A 21043-nucleotide genomic window follows, 5' to 3' on the forward strand; every position below is an offset into this window, starting at 1 on the left:
GTGATTCTTCAATTTTATAGTATTAGGGGGATATCAACTCAGTAAAAATATATGCAATCATGCTCATTAACAAACAGCATAAGGTAGTACTATTTAAGTAGGGATCCCCCCAAAAATGATGTACGTCGCCTAAAATTCTGCCTTCAAATATCATCCTAGAGACACCTTACGCCATGAAAATCACCTTTACGGAATAGTAGCAGACTATCTAACATGAAATACAGCATTAAAAACAAGAAAACACTTAATGACGACTGGATATAGAATTTTTTTAAATTGCCAAAAACTTGAAATTCGGTCTGCCCACAGTCACAAGCCTAGAGGCCAAATGAAGCAACGCATGGCCACCATTTTAAGCCACAACAACAAACTCACCAGTGGGATGTGCCATTTGGGGTTCCGACAAGTGTAGGACCTCTGTGCCTTGTCGTTCCTTTTATCTTCGGTCAGGTGCTTGTCTTTTTCTTCATCCAACGAAACCATACCTAGGCAATAATTTTTCGTACACTTTCTTTCAGCAGCATATTTAGATGCCACAGAATTATTTCGATTTCAGAAGCGCTTCAGTCCCGGTTAGCTAGATATCTGCAACTCCACGTTTGCATGGGATCCCGTTTGTGATAGGTTAGTCACCACACCCATCAATTAAAGATCTAGGTGAACTAATAGCAGTAGATTGTGGAGATCAGACCTCTAACAATCTAGCTATTTACTTAACAGTAAACAAGATGACCTCACCCCTTATTGGTCTAGCCAACTGCACACCCCTTGGCTGACACAAGATATTCTAATAGAACAGTCACTCTAATACAACAGTCATGTATGATATTCTAATAGAACAGTTACAAGTTACACCGTAACCACTGTAACTAACTGTGCTACAACAACAAAAAAAAGAGTAAACAAACTAGTGTTAATTTAAAAAAAATTGTTAATTTAAAAATGAAGTAGGGATCTATGCAATAAAAAGTAGTGAAACAAGAGATGAATGATGGTATTAGAGCATATTTCAGTGGGAAACTTCCTACCTTGGCATTAAACAAAGCTAATGTGCCAAAGTAGGGACTTTCCCACCGAGCTATGCTGTAATACCATCATTCATTTCTTGGTTCACTCCTTTATATTGCATAGATCCCTACTTCATTTTTAAATTAACAATTTTTAAAATATGCATACGAGTAATTATGCACTATTTATCTAGTCACTGTGCTGCAATGTGTTAAACAACCTCTGTTAGATATTAAAAATACCAACCTGAACAAGGTTTGTCATTCATTTCTTTTAGTATGAGATGTACAATCAGTGTAGCATCATCAGTACTTATCTCCAGTATCCTTGACAACACACTGAGGTCACGTGTCAAATGGTCCCAGAAAAACTGTGGCATTTCTTCACGTTCCATAGCTGTATGCACTACATCTCTTAAGACTTCCAAACTGTTCTGTAAAAAGCATACAAGTACATACTTATTATGTCTAAAACTTATTTGTTGTCCTATTGTGCTCAATTTTTACCCATTATTTTGAGCAGCATTCAAAAATCAAGCCTAATATACTCAACATCATCCTTTCAAAATCAAGATTATGAATTGGTTGACTAATTAGAGTACATTAGTTATTCCTAACTGCTGTATCAGATTAAGTGACTGCTCTATTAGAGTATCTCAATCTTATTTCTGTGAAGTGTGAAAAACCAACCAAGAAATGCATGTTTTTAAATATGAAATGCAGTAATAATGATTATTATTTGCTTTCTTTCAGGCACACACATGTGCATTTAAATTAATTATTCCCTATTATAATTAAGTATTCCCCATTATGCTGGCATTATGCTTGATGCTTTTAGTCACCTATTATATTTTAAATTATGTCAACATAATCGACTGGCTCCTAATCTGTTGTATCAGAGAGTAGGACACAGAGTAAATTGTGACTAAATGTGACAAAACCTGGCTTCAACGCACAAAGCTTTGCTAGTAAATATGACAGTTTTAAGCAATTATTGTATACATGCATTTAACTTCCCAGTGTTTGAAGCTATGCTAATAACTTCATACCAAGTGTCTCATTATTTATTAGCCGTCTTTTGACACCCAAAGTACACCCTGTTTTGGGCAGCTTTTTTATGCGGGTAGTAATATTACACGGGGTACTTATGTGGGTAGTAAGTGGGGGTGGGGTGGGTGGGCTCCTTGTAGGAGGAGTATAAAATGGAGTAAGAAGGCGAGTGAAGGATAGAGGTCAAATTTGGGGGTCTTCATGGACTTTGCTTGTGCCCTAACTGAATATAACAAAACTAAGTACCCCTTCATGGTTTCTCCAGCTCACTTAAACACCATTCCAGCAAACCCTTGACCATTTAATAGCGCCAAACCTCCAATTCATGGTTTTCACAGGGTCTGAGGTCCAGTTCTGAAGAGAGAGCTAAGTCTTTTAGACCAGCAATCTGCTTGTGGTTTAAGTTTGTGTGTTTGAAAGTTGGGTTATCTCCAATTTGGTCATGATTACAAAAGGTGAATGACTTATGAAGAATCTATTAGGTAACAAGCTTACAGTAACACACAGACTACTCCATGTGAGAGCAGCGTGCATGATCAGTCTGGTGATAGTACAGACTACTGGTGATAAGTCTCTTTCTGGTGTTGCTTGTTTGCTGAGGCGATGAGCAGGTCCCAGTAAATGTCCAGTTTGAGTTGTATCCTCCCTATCAACAAGATTATACGTAGTAATAAAAATTCAAACAAGTACACAGTTACTTTTTGTATTTAGTATTCCCTAACACAAGTTTGTGTCGTTCACCTCCAATAGGCACACCACATTCATGACAGGTTGTTTTTTCCCATGGCCGACCACACTGTGAAAATAACAAATGTACAATTAACACTTATACATATAATGTGTTCCACTTGGGAATTATTGGGCAAATCCATCAATTTATATAAATCAAGATTTTTTACTTTCATACATAGGTGGAACTTGAAAAACAAAATTTAAAAATACATTAATTATGTCACTAATAACCTATTCAAAGACTTGAAAAACAATGCATGCATGCACCCATGTACTATTTAACAGTTATACCTCAGTTATAACAAAAGGATGTCCATTTTCACACTCTAGTAAAAAACAATATAATCAAGTAATATATACTCATGATATGACTGTACAATAAATAACTTACCATACATTTCTCCAGCATTCTCCGAGGAAAAAACTTCTGAAGTTTCAAATAATTCATCATGTGGCATTGTAGGAAAGTACACATTCTAAAGAGATTTTGTTGCATATCTTGCAAAATAGTCTTGTTTACTTACCAATAAAGCTCTGGAAGGATTTGCAAAGTGCTTCAAAGGAGATAACAACAGGCTGTTGCTGCATGCAAGTACAGCAGCTGTGTGCACAACAATGGCACAAAGCTGATGGTCAAAAACACCTCTTAAAGGTCTAACAGGTAGTAATGAACTGTAAAAGTTGTCAATCAGTTGAGATGCCATTTGTGCTATTAACTACAGGAGAATACACATATTCTTTTAGAAACATAAAGACAATATGCATACATCGGAATCAGTAAAAACAGATGAACAAGTGTACTCTTTGAGACTTGATAGGACCTACAATGAATATATTAGGCATTTCTTTAAGTACATTCACTTACCTCAGGAGTAAAGTGTTCTAAGCCACTAGCTTTTGGATCACTCAAATGACTCATAGTGACTGTACTAAACAGTGCTAGCAATATTGGTACATTGTCATTATCTGCATGCTGTGTAAAGTTAAATTAAGTATATGATCCAGCACTTTTCACATGCATACCTCAAGCTTTTGATATGTTGTAATCACATTTTCTTCTTGTGAAATAGCTAAACTGTCTCTCACATTGGAGTATGCATTTCCATAAATCACAAATTGATCAATTATAGCATCCACCTATACATAAAAGTATGTACTGATTATTGTTATCCACGTGTATACAAGTCTTACCTTCATTTCACTTTTATTCTGCAGCAAATGTTTTGGCATTATCCACGATAAGTCTGCATTACTACTATCTTTGTTGCATAGGGTCATAAATGTGGACATTCCATATTTCCGGATGATAGTTTTTAGTAGAAAATCAGCTACAAGCTGTGTTTCTTTGTTAGAACTTACTTCTATTGTTAAGTACATTTTTTGTACAGAGATTAACAGTTGACGAGCAATTTGGATTTCATCTTTTGAAAGCAATGAAAACTTTTCTAGATCAAGATAAACATGACTGATCCTAGCAACTATTACCAGTGCATATCTAAGCCTTGCCACACATTCCACATAATGCAAGGTCATAACATTAACATTTTCAGAAAAGATGTGCTGTTTGTCAGATTCAATCTGCTCTAATGCTAAATGGACCGTGTTAAAAAAGGTACCACCATTGGATTTCTTGTGAAGAGAGTCCTAAGGTAAGTAGCAAACATACAAATAGCACATATATCACAAATATTGCATGAACTGTACCTCAAAGCACTGGACACATAAGACACAAAAGTCCATGTCCATTTGAACAATGTCACGTGAATCAGTGAAGTACTTGTCAAGATGAGGTTTGATTTTGTCCATGCTATATAACACATTAAAAAAAACAACTTAACATACGTATTAAATATCTACTTTCGCATTACAGTGTCTACAATATTCAATAAGTGCACTGTACTATTTCAAAACTAGAATGTATGACCTTGCAGATTCAGTTATAACTATACTCTCCAACAATAATAAGCACACTTACATGATTAAGAACCCTAAAATTGCCACAAATAATTTGTTTCCTATGCTGTACAGCATCTAATTCATTAGCACATAGCAATTTTTATCTGGATATGCCTTTTGCCTACCGCAGTAGCTACATTATATAGTTATACAATGGCCACGAGTGCTCTGCCTGATATAAACGCACGAGCCTGAGGGCCATTAGGCTGGAGGCAAGTGCGTTTATACAGGCAGAGCACGAGTGCACGTTGCATAACTGTTATGTACCACTCACCTAATAGGTGGGGAGAGTCTCACAAGACAGCTGTAACACTTATAAAGGCCAGGTTTCTAACATCGATTGTGGGTAACCAAGCCGGATGTTGCGATGACGTTCCCCCTGCAGTACTGCAGCCACCTGAGATATTGAAAGCTAGTACGCTATGGGTTATATCACTAACCTGCATTCGCTGTTCGACTCTCATCATGTAGTGTTCAGCATGCCATATAGACTAAGCACCAGACTAATCGCCAGTGATTCTCTTGAGCGAAAAAAAAGCAGCTAAATAGACGGTTTAAGTAAACAAAACCTAACTACTAAACGATACTAGTCTAATTCTTACTATTCACACTGGCTAAACTCGAATCTGGTGGCATGACAAAACTGGTTACCACAATCAAACGTAAAGGTTAGTATTATTTACAATATGTTTGTTTATTGAGTCATTGTCGAAGTGGACTACAGTTTAATCTGGGCTAAGATGGCACCAGACTAGTAAGGTGTATAAGTACGTTTATATATATGTAGACTAGAGTTGTGGCCACCCGCGTTGGCTTTTTCGATCGCCATTGGCTGCTTGTAAACATTATACGTATTGGTGACGTTATGGTCCACAATCGACCTTTACATGTCAGGCTATGAAAGTATTCGAGTGATCTGTGAAGTGTCTTTCCACCTATTAGGTGAGGTGTCGTAGTGGTGTTCGCCACCGGCACTTGCATGCTGCACAAAACCACAGCCAGTGCAATATCTGTATATTGCACTGCGGTCGGTGCATTATAACTTATAATGCACTCATTGTGGTCTACAAAACCACAACCAGTGCGTTATAAGTTATAATGTACTCGCTGCTGTCTACAGCAGTGCAATATACAAATTATGGCACTGGCGGTGAATTTGAACTGCCCACGCAGAGTGGTACATATCTTGATTTTACAATGCAATCTGTTTACAATTAGAGGGGTGTAGAAGGAGGGTGGTCAGGTATCAAACGGTACGGTCGTACCGTTTAAGTAGGGATCGTGGCGAATGTTTCGTGCGCTGCCCAAAATTCCGCCTTTAAAAATCATCCTACAGACATATTACATGGTAAAAATCACCTTTACGGAATAATACTAGTCCATATAATACATACAACAGCATTAAATACAACAAAACACTTACAGGTGGCCGGATATAAAATTTTAAAAAATCGCCAAAACCTCCAATTTTAGTCTCACTGCCTCACTGCCTCACTGACTGCCTGACCACAGTTGCAAGCCCAGAGCCTAAACGAAGCAGTGCATGGTCACCATTTTACACCACAACAGCAAACTCACCGACGGGATGTGCCTTTTGGGGTTCCGACCAGTGTATGCCCTGTGCGCTTTGTCTTTTCTTTTATCTTCAATCAGGTTGGTTGTCTTCTTCTTCAAGCATCAAAACAATACCGAGGCATTAATTTTCCGTATCAACACTTATCTGTAGATACCACAAAATTATTTCAGAAAGCGCTTATGCTGCTGAAAGAGCGGGATGCTTATAATTTCAAGTGTTGCATGTGAAACTTTAAGGCTGCTGAGTTGTCATCTCGACTTTTGCCAATGCATGGACTGCAATCGACAAAGAGATTTGAGATGAACTGATACTCGACGACTTGTTCCTTTGAACACACTAACTCAGCCACTCAGTGCTGGACGGAGAGATCAGCAAGTGATTCATGTGATTGGATAGTACTTGAGTAGAAATTGTATTACTTCATCCTGTAAAACTTCATCCTGTATTACTTCATCCTGATAGGATATTACTCGAGTGGAAATTGTATTACTTCATTACTTACTTTTTCTTCATCCTATTACTTCAGCCATTAGGGCTGGAGGAAAAACAAATAACTTCATCCTGTTAGTTGAGACTAAGCTCCAGACAACTGAAAGAGCCTGTTCATTCAAACAACTTCCGGCCGGGGTGAAAAGAATGCGGACCATTGAACTGAGACAGGTCATAGATTTGAGCACCACTGCTACTACAATCAAAGGTAAGCTATGCACGCTGCTATGGGCCTTTGTGCTTCCAATTTTGGCACAGTACGTACTTTAATAAGCTGTAACTAGCTAGCTGTGCGCTACTTTAAAAAAACTAAACAAACTAGTATTTTAAAAACATTGCTAATTTAAAAATGAAGTAGGGATCTATGCAATAAAAAGTAGTGAAACAAGAGATGAATGATGGTATTACAGCATAGCTTGATGGGAAAGTCCCTACATTGGCATATTAGCTATAATTTTGCTTAATGCCAAAGTAGGGACTTTCCAACCGAGCTATGCTGTAATACCATCATTCATCTCATGTTTCACTACTTTTTATTGCATAGATCCCTACTTCATTTTTAAACTAACAATTATTTTAGAATACTATTGTTAAACTGTTACAGAAACCTGTGTGGTGTGTGTTGAATGTACATATGCTGTTGTAGATCTTACTGTCAAACTACATAGTAGCCATTTCAACTTCATTTTAACATTATACAATCGAAGCACAATATGAGAAGTATGTCTACAATCAGTCCAATCACAACAGAACTGAAATAAATACCCAGATACCAGGAATAGAACTAATAAAACTCCCCCTAAATTGTACTTCAGTAATTGATAGTCAGGGAGAATGTTCGGAAACAAAAACTAACTTTATTGTATGTCTCCCTTCCTTTGATGTGGTATGCATGGAAACTTATGTTACAAAAAAGTAAACAAACAATATAAGGAAAAATTACAAATATGGGTAGGGATCATAGAAATAAACTAATGATCCCTGGAACTGTAGTAGTGGACATTTAATCCCTACTTCAGTCATGGTTTATACCATCAGCAAACTACAGTACATGTATCAAATGGTTTGGTTAAGTAGATATCCCCCAAATATGATGTGTGCCACCTAAAACGCTGCCTTCAAAAATCATCCTGGAGACATCTTACGCGATGAGAATCACCTTTACGGAATAGCAATAGTCCATCTAAAATTAAATACTGCATTAAAAACAAGAAAACACTAATAGGCAGCCGGATATAGAATTTTTTTTAAAAATGTTAAAACTCAGATTTTAGACTCACTAGCTGCCTGACCACAGTTGCAAGCCTATACACCAAATGAAGCAACCTACGGCCACAATTTTATGTTACAATAACAAAGCTCACTAGTGGAATGTGCCTTTTGGGGTTCTGACAAGTTAGTGCCATCTGTGCCTTGTCTGTCTTTTTATCTTCAATCAGGCTCATCGTCTTCTTGTTGTTGTAATGAAATCATATTGAGGCACTAATTTTCCCTATCAACACTTTCCTTGAGCAGCATACTTAGACACCACAAACTTATATAGGTGTTTACACACCTGTAACTACCTGTAACTTCACAATAGGTTCAATGCCATGCCTATTAGCTAATTAGTTAAACGCAATCTTGGTTGATTAATAATGATCAAGTACTGAGACCACATCTCGTAACAATCTATCATGATGACACACCCCAATATTATTGGCCTAGCAGTATTCATAATGCTAGCACAACGAAGATATGAAATAGTGGTACACCTCCCGGCTGACTTGAGATACTCTAATACAGCAATCATCCTAATAGAACAGTCACACATATATAGCTGTATGCTATAACTAAAAACCAAACACACTAGTATATTAATAAAAATGAAGTAGGGATCCAAACAATAAAAGTAGTGATGAGAATGATGGCATTACAGCATACGAAAACACCTACTTTGGCATTGAACAAAATGATGTAATAATATGTGACCAGATCTGCGAAAACCGGACACAATTGCTCAAGCCTAATTAAAGCAATGAATACAATATGAAATACTTGTGTATTATTGAAAAAATTCCCTAAAATTTTTGAAGGAAGGGGCTAACAATAAAACCCTGGATATCATCCTATTCGCCTGCTCAAGAGGGGTTGGAAAATCTTTGTTTCATTCAGTAGACCCAAGGATATGTACGTTATGAGTGTTTGTTTATGTCACATTGAAGCGATCGATTTTTCTTCACGAATTCCGCCTTTGTGTGTAGTGAAGAAGGGTGAGTAAAGGAAAAACTTACCCAGTAATTGATTCCCCTGTTCATGGCAAACACGATGGTGAAAATGTTAGCTCCATACACCAATCCACGTGTCAGTCAATTTTGTTGGTAAGTTACAACTGATTTTGTAAGCACCTGTAATTTATTTTCCCTATTGAGTTGTTTCAGCACGTGATCCAGGTTACGTAATTCTTGTAAAAACCCACGCATCCGCCATTTTGGTGCACATATGTAATGCAAGCACGAGCGAATCAATAGGATCAGTATATTTGAAAGACGTGTAGAAGCATGAGATCTAAGTACACTGAAGGCTTGGAGAAGGAAGCAAAGGATCTTTAGAGAGAATCTTGCTGATAAACTGATGGAGTGACCCACTTTTCCGAGCCTAGTGAAAATAAGCCGGGATCCTTTCAACTTGGAATTCATCCTGCCAGTGATTGTGACGCATGTGAAAGACTGTTCTAGTGTTATTTCTTGTTCTTAAGGCTAGCTTTATAACTATGGCACAGTTTAGAGCCATGCAGGAATAGTCTCGCGTGGCCAGACTGCTTTTTTCTGTGTATTGGGTGGGAAAAAAAGGATCTGGTGCAACTAAAATAGCTGTCTACTACTAAGCCAGTCTGGGGATGCTAATTGAATAACATTGGCTGCAAAGGAGGCGCTATGACGTTAGTAAAACAACGAAATATTTGTACACTCTGAAATATTTGTACACTCCTGCTCCGGTTGTGAGTCTTGTTACACAATGAGGATGAACTTTAAGACACCATAAAAGACATCGGAGCAAATTAAGATTCATTTAAAGGATAAGCAGATTGAAGCCATCTTGAGTTTACTTACTGACGTCATCGGCACCTCCTTTGCAGCCAATGTTATTTAATTAGCGTCCCCAGTGTCTGGGGATGGCTCAGAAGTAAACAGCTATTGGAGTAGCACCAAACCCTTTTCTCCCCACCCAATACATGGAAAAAAGCGGTCTGGGTATGTGAGACTAATGCAGGAAAGGCTTAGAGGCATACAGCCAATTACTGTGGTCGGATCAGTGTAGTTAAGCACAAGAATGACTCAAGATATTTAGTTGTGTCTGCATAGGCTTGTCATTTTCAGCAATGAAACTAGCTTTGCAAACAGGCCAGGGTGAAACTGGTGTCCATGTTGCATTGCTGATTCGGAGGCAGGAACTACAGTGTGATAGTCTAACTTACTGTTCCTTTTACACAGATTGATGCATACAAGCTTAGTTTCTTTCCAGCTATCATTACATCATGAAACAAATTACCAAATGAAATAGTTAACGCCAACATATGATACTTCAAACTATAAATCCATATCACTTCACAAAGGGTATACGGAAACCTTTTCATCCACACTGTCTAATGTTTCTTCACTGAATGATGGTGCACATCACAGATTGACATTTACAGTAAATTTCTTGTTCCATTTCACACGAATTACTTGAGTTGTATGTCTCTAAACCTTACCTTGCTTTAAACTACCTTACCATAGTAATACAACTAGTCTTAAGGTCTTAAGAACAAGATATGACACTAGAACAGTCTTTCACCTGCTTTCACTGGCACTGAGGATGAACTCAGTCCGAGTTGAAAGGCTCCTTTTCCACTAGGCTGGGAAAACAGGTCAATCTCATCAGAGATTCTCTCTATAGACCCTTTGCTTCCTTCTCTAAGTCTTCAGTGTACTTAGATATCATGCTTCTACATGTCTTTCATTCTATTGATTCACTCGTGCTTGCATTACGTATGTGCACCAAAATGGCGGATGCATGGGTTTTTACAAGAACTACGTAACCTGGATCATGTGTTGAAACAACTCTATACTTGCTATACAAAAAGATTTTTCAGTTGTTGCTTTTTTGTAGGGCTGTAACTCCCAAAGTTATTGGCATATGAGGCTGAAACTTTGCCAGAGGTACACTTGGTTAAGTAGATTACAAATATTTAATAAGGAGCAACTTGAAAAATGCATGATTGTGTCTGGTTTTTGCAGATCTGGTTACATATGCCAATGTACGAATTAGCTATGCTGTAATACTATCATTTATCTCTTGTTTCACTATTTATCGCTTGGATCCCTACTTAATTTTTAAATAAATAAATAATTTTAGTGTAATAGTTATACCAGGTATACACACCTGAAGCACGGGGTGCCAAAGGCAGCTAAGGGTGTATAAATCAGCAAAACCCGGAGCAGTTGTGGTATATACATATCACTCTTGGCACACTCACCTGATAGGTGAAAGAACTACAGAGCACTCACCCTGTTTCTTTTATACATCAGTACTTCATGATCGATAGTGGTTTTAATAGCGTGGGCTAATAGCCATTAGAAAACATTGTTCATACATTATTATGCTTTACATACAGCACCAGAAAAATTGCGATTGTGGGATCCAGCTATTTTTTAGTATTTTGTACTACAGTGAGCCTACTAACTTTGCTATTGGGACAGTAAGCTAGTAGAGTTAAGTAGTTATAAGTTACTCTACCTATTTAAATCTAGTTGTCTTCTTTGTGCTGTTCCGTGGTGTGCTCAATGGCTGACATGTGGTAGGTAGAAATATGCATCCCACACATTGCCCAAACAACTATTTTACTGTTCATTCATTGATCAAGACGCACAGTAGTGTGTCGTGCAGCCAAGAAAGCCGACAACCACACCGTGGGCATATTGACAGGAAGAAAGAAAACAGCTTTTTCATGTGTGTATAGCTCCATGGCCCCTTCTCCAAAGCACACCATATTTGCATTATAGCTGTCCCCCAGGTAGGGTAAGCCACTCAGCAAATTTGATTAAATTCGCAACAGCCATTTGCAAGATATGGGTGTTCAAAAATTTCTTAGTTTTTTTCTTTTTCTTATGCTGTACAGGGGCTATGGGGGCTTCGATTTCTTTTCGCACACTTTGCAAAAATTGCTATAAACTGCAAACATGTAACTTGATTGCCTCGATCTTTGGCACAAATGAAGAGCGTGTAACGGTGGACTCATGTACCAAGTTTACTGTGAATCTGAGGAATATTCAAGGAGTTATGAGCATTTATTCATGTAAAAAAAGATCAAACTTCTGTCACGGCTACAGGATAAACCGAGTATAGAAATAACTTGAAAATTCGTGTGTAGATAGGCTGATCATCATAGCAGTGCCTTTTGATAGTATGAATAGCAATGGAGTTATAGCGACACAGCTATAAAGCAAAAACCAAACAAGTGTAAAATTGCGGGATCGAGATACTCTAATAGAGCAGTCACCACGGGGTTAAAAAGGTGCGCAAAAAATGTTGGAAAAAAACCTTACCAGAGTTTGAACCAGGGACCTCCATACCTAACACCTACATCCTTAACCACTGAACCACTACTACCTTGGCTCACTTAATTTCTACTTTATAAATGAAATTTTCTAGTTTAAATCTGCTTATAATCAAATGTTTGTAATTTCATAGATCTACCAATAGAAGTACTAGATTGTTCTAGAAAATTTGATGCATGTTCTATTAGAAGTCCTCAAAAATGTGCACTTTATTAGAGTATTACATTAATATTATCAAATATTGAGTTAAATTATGCAATGAAATACATTTATAAGTCTGTCTTCACTAATCATCATTGTATCTACATAGAGAAGGAGAAATGTGAGTAAAAACAAACCTCAAAGTCAGTCATAGGTTGGTTTTGGGGCTTTATAAAGTACAAAAAGATGTGAAATCCACACAAAACGATGTGAAATCCACACAAAAACAGCCAAGCTGTGAAAAAATGGTGTGGCCTTAAAATACCTGGGTGAAAAAAGTTGTGAAATCAAAAGTGGTGGCCAAGAAACGGCTGCAATGATGTTAATGCTAAAATTTTTTAATAATGGCTGTGTGCATTGTTAAAATTTATTAGCATTAACATCATTGCAGCCATTTCTTGGCAGCCACTTTGATTTCACAACTTTTTTCACCCAGTCATTTTAAGGCTGCACCATTTTTTCACAGCTTGGCTGTTTTTGTGTAGATTACTATCAACTAGTCAGAATTTGGTAACTACTAGCCTAACCTGTAAACCCATATATATCCATAATTAAATGTTCCATGTTGCTTCAACGTGTATTGTATCTTTGAACTGGTTGGGAATCAAAGCCATGAGCAAACTGTGTTCCCATGATATTGCTCAGAAAATGTATGAGTTAAACCCTGAGCTGTGCCTTTGAATTCCCACGCTAAAGTGGAATATATACAAATTAAATATAGCTGCAAGTGCAGGTTCATTGCTTTTCATTTACGATCCCAATCAAATTTAAACTTTCTGATTTTTTTGCATGACTACAACCAACATGCATCCAGTGCATAAAATTCTATCTAAAAGTGACATACTTGTAATCCAATAACATTTGCAATAAATTAGATCGGACTACTGGAGTTTCATCAACTATGTTGTCTTTTAGGGGTGATAGCTGTTGAGTAGAACCTGTGTTTGGAATTACAGTCTCTATTAATTTAATTATAAGCTCATCCTCTGGTGGATCATTAATGGCTGATGATGATGATGACACAGCGAAGATCACTTCAGACACTATCTCCAAAAATAGCACCCGGCAAGAATTCTTGGCTCTGTCCCTGGCATTGTATTATAAAAGACAGTAAACAATTAATGAAAAATTAATGAAAATTTACCACCTAAGTTCAAAGAGAAAAAATATAAACATATGTACCTGTTGCTTCGGCTAATGTCCTTGTCCTTTGAATAAGCATCTATTGTCATTTTCAGTTTGTCATATGGGGCAAGTTTGGAAAAATCATGATCCTTTTCTAGGAACTAATATAAAGCAAGTAGTGTAATAAGTAACTACCTAACATACTGGTTATATACATGATATTATTACAAGTAGAAGGAAAAATTAGGAATTTTAAGCTGGATTAGAAATCAAAAACAAAAAAGCAGGGAAACAGCTAAAAAGTTGTGAAACAAGGGAGGTTGCTTATACCTGCAGATATACTAGTGGACATCTAATCCCTACTCTTCAGTCTATAACCATGACTGAATTAGGGATTAGATGTCCACTAGTATATCTGCAGGTATAGGCAACCTCCCTTGTTTCACAACTTTTAGCTGTTCCCTTGTTTCCCTGCTTTTTTGTTCTTTGATCCCTAATCCAGCTTAAAATTTCTAATTTTTCCTTCTACTTGTTTGTTTACTTTTTAAATAACACAATTATGACTGCTGAATCCATGTGTACCACATTAAAACCCTTCGAGGAACGTATTAATTTTCAAGTATGGAGGAACGCGTAACTCTTTGTTATAAGGAAGGCAGTGGTCTTCTGTAAAACGAAGACGGATTATTGTTTGGCATTGACTTAACAGTAATTCCATACACAACAATAATATCATAACAGTTTTGTTCTACACAAAACAGTACTTGTGATATGAAGCAATGAACGGGCGATGTCATCTCCACTGAATGTCTGCTTCATTATTTCTTTATCACAAATTCATGAGATAGTCATGTGATCTTTTGTATACAAATTGAATTGCCATCATGTGCTAAGTCTAATGGCGTTTAATTTGATGCGCTAGGACAAAGTGCTACCGAGATATGGCTGATCAAAGTAGCAGGTGTAGAGTAATGGTGGACGATAATGGAAGAGCTACTTTTTCTTGGCAGCCTGGCAGTGGAGATTGTCCTCAAACAAAGCGATACTCGGTGTGATTTTGTCAGGAATTTTATGGTGAGTATCATGGTGTTAGCGAATTCTTTATACTGTGTACTGATACGTAGTTATAACGGCTTATACCAGCCCATGTACTTGCGCCCAATATATTGGGCTTTGGTCTTCGAAGGGTTAAAAGAAAGAATGGTGCCAGGTATTCCATAAAATAATTTTGCGTCTGAACGTGCGCCCCAATAATAAATTACGCATGAAAAGTGAGGTGGCCATTATGTTTTGTTTGTAGTTATGTTCGGCTCGTTACATAGCGTTACAAACAAAGAACAGTACAAGAAACTTCTCTGCAATGAATCCAGTCACTATGAAAAATGTGGGAAAAAAGCATGACACAGCCAGAGGGAAGCCATATCATGCTATTGCAAATCAACACCTTGCGTTGTCAGCGAAAAGAACTGGAACACAAAGGAGGACAAAGGTAAGTCCATGATACGTGCATTGTACGTACTGCAGTCGGCGAAGAGGCATGTCTTGGGATGAAGCGACATCGAACAGTGAAAAATCAAGCCCATAGCCTTATCTATCGAGTTATGCTTGGCTAAAGGCATCAGTTAGTTAGTTAGTTAGTCAGAATAAAATTCTGCTAAATAGAAAATTTTTAAACTTCCGTAGAAACTTGTTGGAAGGGTTTGGGGTCACTCTGAAGGCATTTTTGGGCTTGACTATGCCTAACCGATACTGCCAAGCTATTATGAAGGAAATTTGAGGCTGGTTTTAGGGTGATATTTATGGGCAAGAAAGCCCAAAACTGCATGATCCCTAATAATATACAGTATTACCGTACTGCATGATCCCTAATATATAGTACTACCGTACTGTATGATTACCTTATGCATACGCATTGCATGTCGTCTTGTCACAGCTGAATCGTATTCAAAAGTGTGCTCAACAAAAATTTGCAACACCCTTAATAACTGCCAATCTTTCCTATACATTCAACAAGAATACTAAAGTTATCAACATTGACTGTCACATTATAGCACAGATATATACATACCTGATCTGAACACAAGTTGGTGATGGATCATGAGTATTAACAGCAGCATTAATTGTGGCGTCAACAATATTCTGATAATTGTTGATCTCATGTAGCCACTTACTGCAGTCTTCAGGTGACCAGTTTTTAAAGTCTGGCTTAAGAAAAGTAAGCACTTCTTGTATAGCAAACAGGTCAATATCCTACATAATATAGTACATTGTACAATATCTGACAATAATCCACACTATACAGATCACACATGGTGCAATTATAACAATTCACAATCATGTAACTCATATTATGTATACCAAGCTTCTATTGAGCGATTCAAAGCATAATGTAGAATCCTATGAAATTTTGTTGCATAATTCCACAAAGTAATTAATTCTCTTAGGCAACTTATACATGTGTTAATTATGCTAGCATTATTTGGGGCATTGTATAGGCTGATAAGTATAATGTACAGTTGTTTGTAAACTGGATTGTGACATCCTTGTACATTTTGCATAAGTGATTGAGGTGCTCTAACAAATAGTTCCATGCTGTCCAAGAGGATTTATATTGTACTATATTGTAAAATATCCTAATAGAATGGTCACACATATGCCAGTACTAAAAGTGTACGTTAGATTTAATCCAAAAATTAATTGGCATTAATATCACTGCAACCATTTCTTGGCTGTTACCCTTTGTGATATCACATCCTTTTCAAACTAGACTGTTGTTCAACAGATAGCCGCACTTTTTTCAACAGCTTGGTTGTTTTTGGATTCAATGTTATTTATTTTGTAATCATATAAGCAAGCCCCTAAGGAAGCCTATGTGCTGCAGCTGTTGCAGATATCTGCTACTGTGGCTGTTTACCACTACTGTTGAGTGCTTGCTGCTTTTAAAAGAAATATTGCTGTATCCTCTAGCTGCTGCTGTAGCACTTGTTTTCTCCCAAACCGATTTCAGGTAAACATGCAGGTGTGCCCATAGTCAGATTATGGCAAGTTGTAGGTACATGTCTGGTTTAGTAAAAACAAGACATATGTACTGCCTGAAGCAATAGCCTCCTGTGTTCTCCACCTTTGATAGCGACAATAATTTTCATTATCACTTCCATCAAGTATCACTTCCATTAAGGGCACAAGCACACATTCAGCAATTGTAACAACATAACATATTAAAATGCACTGCAGTATATAAATAAACTTACAATATTCATTTCTTCATCAAAATATGGAAGCAATTTTGTAGTCCAGGATAGTTCAGACTTGAGGGATATTATTTGCCTCAGACGTTGTTGTTGGCTTTCAATTCTATGATGAGCTTCATGCAATATTATTATTTTATACAATAGCATGTTAGAAATATCATGCAGTTGATCTTTAGCCAGAATCTTTGCATGTTCATGATAGACCATCTCTTCAAACATCTGCAGTAGCATAAACTAAGCGGTTATGGAATATATGTAAGTAACTAGCATACCTTTGTATTATCATTTTCTGGTGACATTCCACAAGAAAGCATGACAAAATCATGAATGTAACCCTTGAATATTACTTCATTAGTATCACCAATTGCCAACAAATTTTCTGCAAAAGGCTTTGATTGAAGACGCTTGTAGATATCCAAACTCCCTAAACAATTGTAACAGATGCTAGGTATGAACTTAATATATCATGGTTAAAATATCATGAACCACGATAGTGGGTTCATAATAGGGATTGCATATTGCAAAAACTCTAATAGAATGCACGCCTAAAATCACCTTGGAAAGCATCCTCCAACTCAAAACCACCCTCTTGTGGTTATTTGCAATGAGTATTGGTACACTAGTAAGTATAAAGTGAAAAGGTAACAGTATGTGTATTTGGGACAAAACTGAAATTTGCTGTTTTGTTCATCTTCATATTATTATTATTCTCATTGTGTTTCACTCATGTACAGCAAAAGTTATCTGCTTTTTTGTGCTAATAACTATATAGCCATGCTTACTGAGTCCTTCCGCATGTCCATGACCTATTAATAAGGCCGTATTCCACAGATCGCCAACCACCCTACACCTCAAAATTCTCTCTTCGCCATTCACTATTAGCAACAGCCCCATATACTAAAGAAGCCATATAACAACAAAATTATGGGATTCTGTTGTGTGAGCTTCTTTGGGCTTTGTTGTAGCGTTCAAGGTAGCATTAGTCAAGGCTGAAAGCTATAACAGCACTTCATACACTTAGATTGCACATAGCGTCTCTGCATGGTGAGTCAGTCTACTTCTTCCTGTAAGCACATGATTGCAATTTGCTACAAGCGACCATAAAAGTGCTCTCTCAGAGACATAATGAAGTGATAGCACTGATACCAGAGATTATTCATTGCTATGAATATAGTTTCTACAGACACTTTCCTACTCCTTACAATTTCGGTAAACGTCCAAAGTGAAAAGTGTGATCATGTGACAGTATGGGTGATGTTTGCTTGGCATTTATAGTACATATTTTTCGCACACGAGTGAATATAAGGACATCTGATAATGAGACAGCTTTAAGGGAGGCGAGGAGTATGGATAAGCAAAGATGTTTTCATGAATTGCACTTTATGGAATTAAATTGCAAGTTGTAGAAAAGTGTCTGTATAAACCGTATTTCCTCACGCAAAGCCTAAAGTTGGGTGGAGTCAGTATTAGTTTTGTTAAAATTAAAACTAGCTATTTGTGAGAGCCATAAATGTCTGACCACATTGTGTAAACAACATGGCTTCATGTTGCTGATAACCGCTGGTTTACAATAGACATTGCAGCTACACAGTATCTGACTTTGTTGATTTGAATGATGTGTGTGTGTGTGTGTGTGTGTGTGTGTGTGTGTGTGTGTGTGTGTGTGTGTGTGTGTGTGTGTGTGTGTGTGTGTGTGTGTGTGTGTGTGTGTGTGTGTGTGTGTGTGTGTGTGTGTGTGTGTGTGTGTGCATGCAGATTAGCTACTGTACAGTTTACAAACTAACTGTATATGATGTAGTATGTGCAATATATTTATTTGTAGATGCTACATATTGTTTGTGTGAAGCTATATTATATATGCGTTCATACATGTCCACAGCATAGATTTCAGTGTGGTATACCCAATGGATACAATACAACATACTCTGTATTATGTATCTCTTTTCTGACATTATATCTACTGTACACCATAATTATTCTCAGTATAATAATTGTAGTCCATGCACCCCAGGAAAATCTACATATGATTCTTATTGTGTGCAGTCTTGGCTGAAATGATAAATGGACAAACACTGAATGTTTAACTTATAATAGTCAATTTCCACGCAAGCTAAAGTATTTGCAGAATCTTAATTAACACCAATTTACACGGATTGCACAACAACTGGTGTACTTCAGGAGGCCCTAAAATGTATTGAATACTATGAGCTTGAAACCTTAAGTATTCTGGGTGCTCAAACTGTACCGTTTTTCTTAATTATAACAAGTATTGATAAAGCGATTCATGGACGTGTTGTTCATCTTTGGATGGCAGTGATGGGACGTTCCAGTAACCAGAAAGTTGCGATTTCATGGGGGCTGTGTACGTTTTATTAGTTGCTTGTATATTTGTATTGATTTGTGTTCTTGCATTGCATGATGCCTGGCCAGCATTGTGTTGTGTGTGGCAAATAACTTACAAAAGGACCCGGACTGTTCATTTCATCGATTCACAACAATTGCAGTACAACAGAAGCGCTGGCTTCCACTGTTAGAAATGACTGAAGAACAACTTACACCTCATTCTCATATATACTCTCGACATTTTCTGGGTGGAGATACCAGCAAGAGCCACAACTAAACTTGGGCAAGTGGTTTTCATCTCCTATTAAAAAGAAACTACCAAGGGCAAAGAAAGCAAAAGCTAGAGAAAGTAGAAAAGAGCTTTCCACTATTAGCACTGCATCTAATATTGTTCCAACACCTGCAGACACAACACCTGCAGACACAACACCAGAGCATCTTTCACTCACTGCTATGACAGGTGAACAATTCTGCATTGATTACAAAGTACATGAGTTGTCAAATGAAAATGGTGATGGTTTGTCTGATGTACAGTCTACTTCGGTGCTTCCATCTGATATTTCATCTCTGATTGAATCTGCATCTTCGGTGGAAATTGGTACATCAAATGCAGAGGTGTTGGTGAACACAGCCTTGTTGGCTAGGATTGAAGTACTTGAAGCAGAAAACAGAGCTCTACAGTGGCAACCAAGAAATGGCTGCAATGATGCTAATGCTAATCATTTCTAATGATTATAGAGCTGAACAATAGTACAACTATCACTATTCACGATTGTAGTAACTTTTATATCACGATAGTGATAGTATCACGATATTGCTACTAGTTGTTAAAGATACTCATGAATAATCCAATTACACACCATGCATCTGCTTTTCTAACACTATATTGGTAATGTATTACAGTTGTGATCTTTGTTGTACATGTTCTACTGGACTTTTGTAATTACTTTAACTTTAACAATATCATGTTTACTTCTGTTTTACTAAGCACAAATTATCACGATAGTATGATTGCATACTATCATAATCACGATTGCTGCTAAATATCACGATAATTGATAAATCACAACTATCGCTCAGCTCTAAATGATTACATCATTATCATTAAAAATGAGTGGCAATAGTATGATTGCAGCCATTTCTCGGTTGCAACCTTTGATTTCACAGCCTTTTCATCCAGGTGGTTTTGAAAGCTGCACCCTTTTTTCATAGCTTATGTTTTTGTATAGATTATATTCATAATCTGATAAGTAAGTGTGATAAAATTTAACACTTTCATACCTCAGATCAAAGGAATTCCAGAGGGTATGTTTGCCATGTACAGTAAGTTGGAAAAAAAGTTTATGTTTCATAATCAAGACACACGGTAGTGTGTCGTGCGGCCCAAGAAGCCGGCGTGCCACCCGTGAGTATATTAACAGGAAGAAAGAAAACGCAATTTTCACACCTATGTAGCTCTGTGATCCCTTATCCGATTGGAACCAAATTTGCTAGAGAGGTGCCGGCCAGTAAGGGGAGTCTACACACCAACTTTGAAGAAAATCGCTCCAGCCATTTCCGAGATACGAGCGAACAAAATTTCGTTTTAATTTCTTCGTTTTTTTCTTCTTCTTCTACTTCTTCATTTCTCACATTCGCAAAATCCGCCATAAAACACGAATGCGTGCTCGGATCGGGCTGAAATTTGGCACACGTAAAGGGTTCATTAAGGCGGATCTGTGTACCAACTTTGGT

General features: G+C 37.3%; 1 protein-coding gene across 1 annotated transcript in view; it reads right to left on the bottom strand.

The window, feature by feature from the left end:
- Positions 1-21043, bottom strand: part of LOC136248518 (E3 ubiquitin-protein ligase rnf213-alpha-like) — a 226598-nt gene that overhangs the window by 21654 nt on the left and 183901 nt on the right. Inside the window, exons 36-52 of the mRNA XM_066040292.1 lie at positions 17239-17390; positions 16967-17185; positions 15784-15965; positions 15614-15713; positions 13773-13876; positions 13435-13677; positions 4494-4596; positions 3981-4433; positions 3813-3926; positions 3655-3762; positions 3557-3610; positions 3314-3505; positions 3181-3265; positions 3081-3115; positions 2756-2853; positions 2553-2703; positions 1255-1441 (exon numbers count right to left, since the gene is read on the bottom strand). Coding sequence (XP_065896364.1) covers positions 1255-1441; positions 2553-2703; positions 2756-2853; positions 3081-3115; positions 3181-3265; positions 3314-3505; positions 3557-3610; positions 3655-3762; positions 3813-3926; positions 3981-4433; positions 4494-4596; positions 13435-13677; positions 13773-13876; positions 15614-15713; positions 15784-15965; positions 16967-17185; positions 17239-17390 — 2580 coding nt within the window. The remainder of the gene's footprint in view (positions 1-1254; positions 1442-2552; positions 2704-2755; positions 2854-3080; positions 3116-3180; positions 3266-3313; positions 3506-3556; positions 3611-3654; positions 3763-3812; positions 3927-3980; positions 4434-4493; positions 4597-13434; positions 13678-13772; positions 13877-15613; positions 15714-15783; positions 15966-16966; positions 17186-17238; positions 17391-21043) is intronic.

This window comes from Dysidea avara, chromosome 3 (assembly GCF_963678975.1).
Source record: "Dysidea avara chromosome 3, odDysAvar1.4, whole genome shotgun sequence".
NCBI classification, from domain to species: Eukaryota; Metazoa; Porifera; class Demospongiae; order Dictyoceratida; family Dysideidae; genus Dysidea; species Dysidea avara.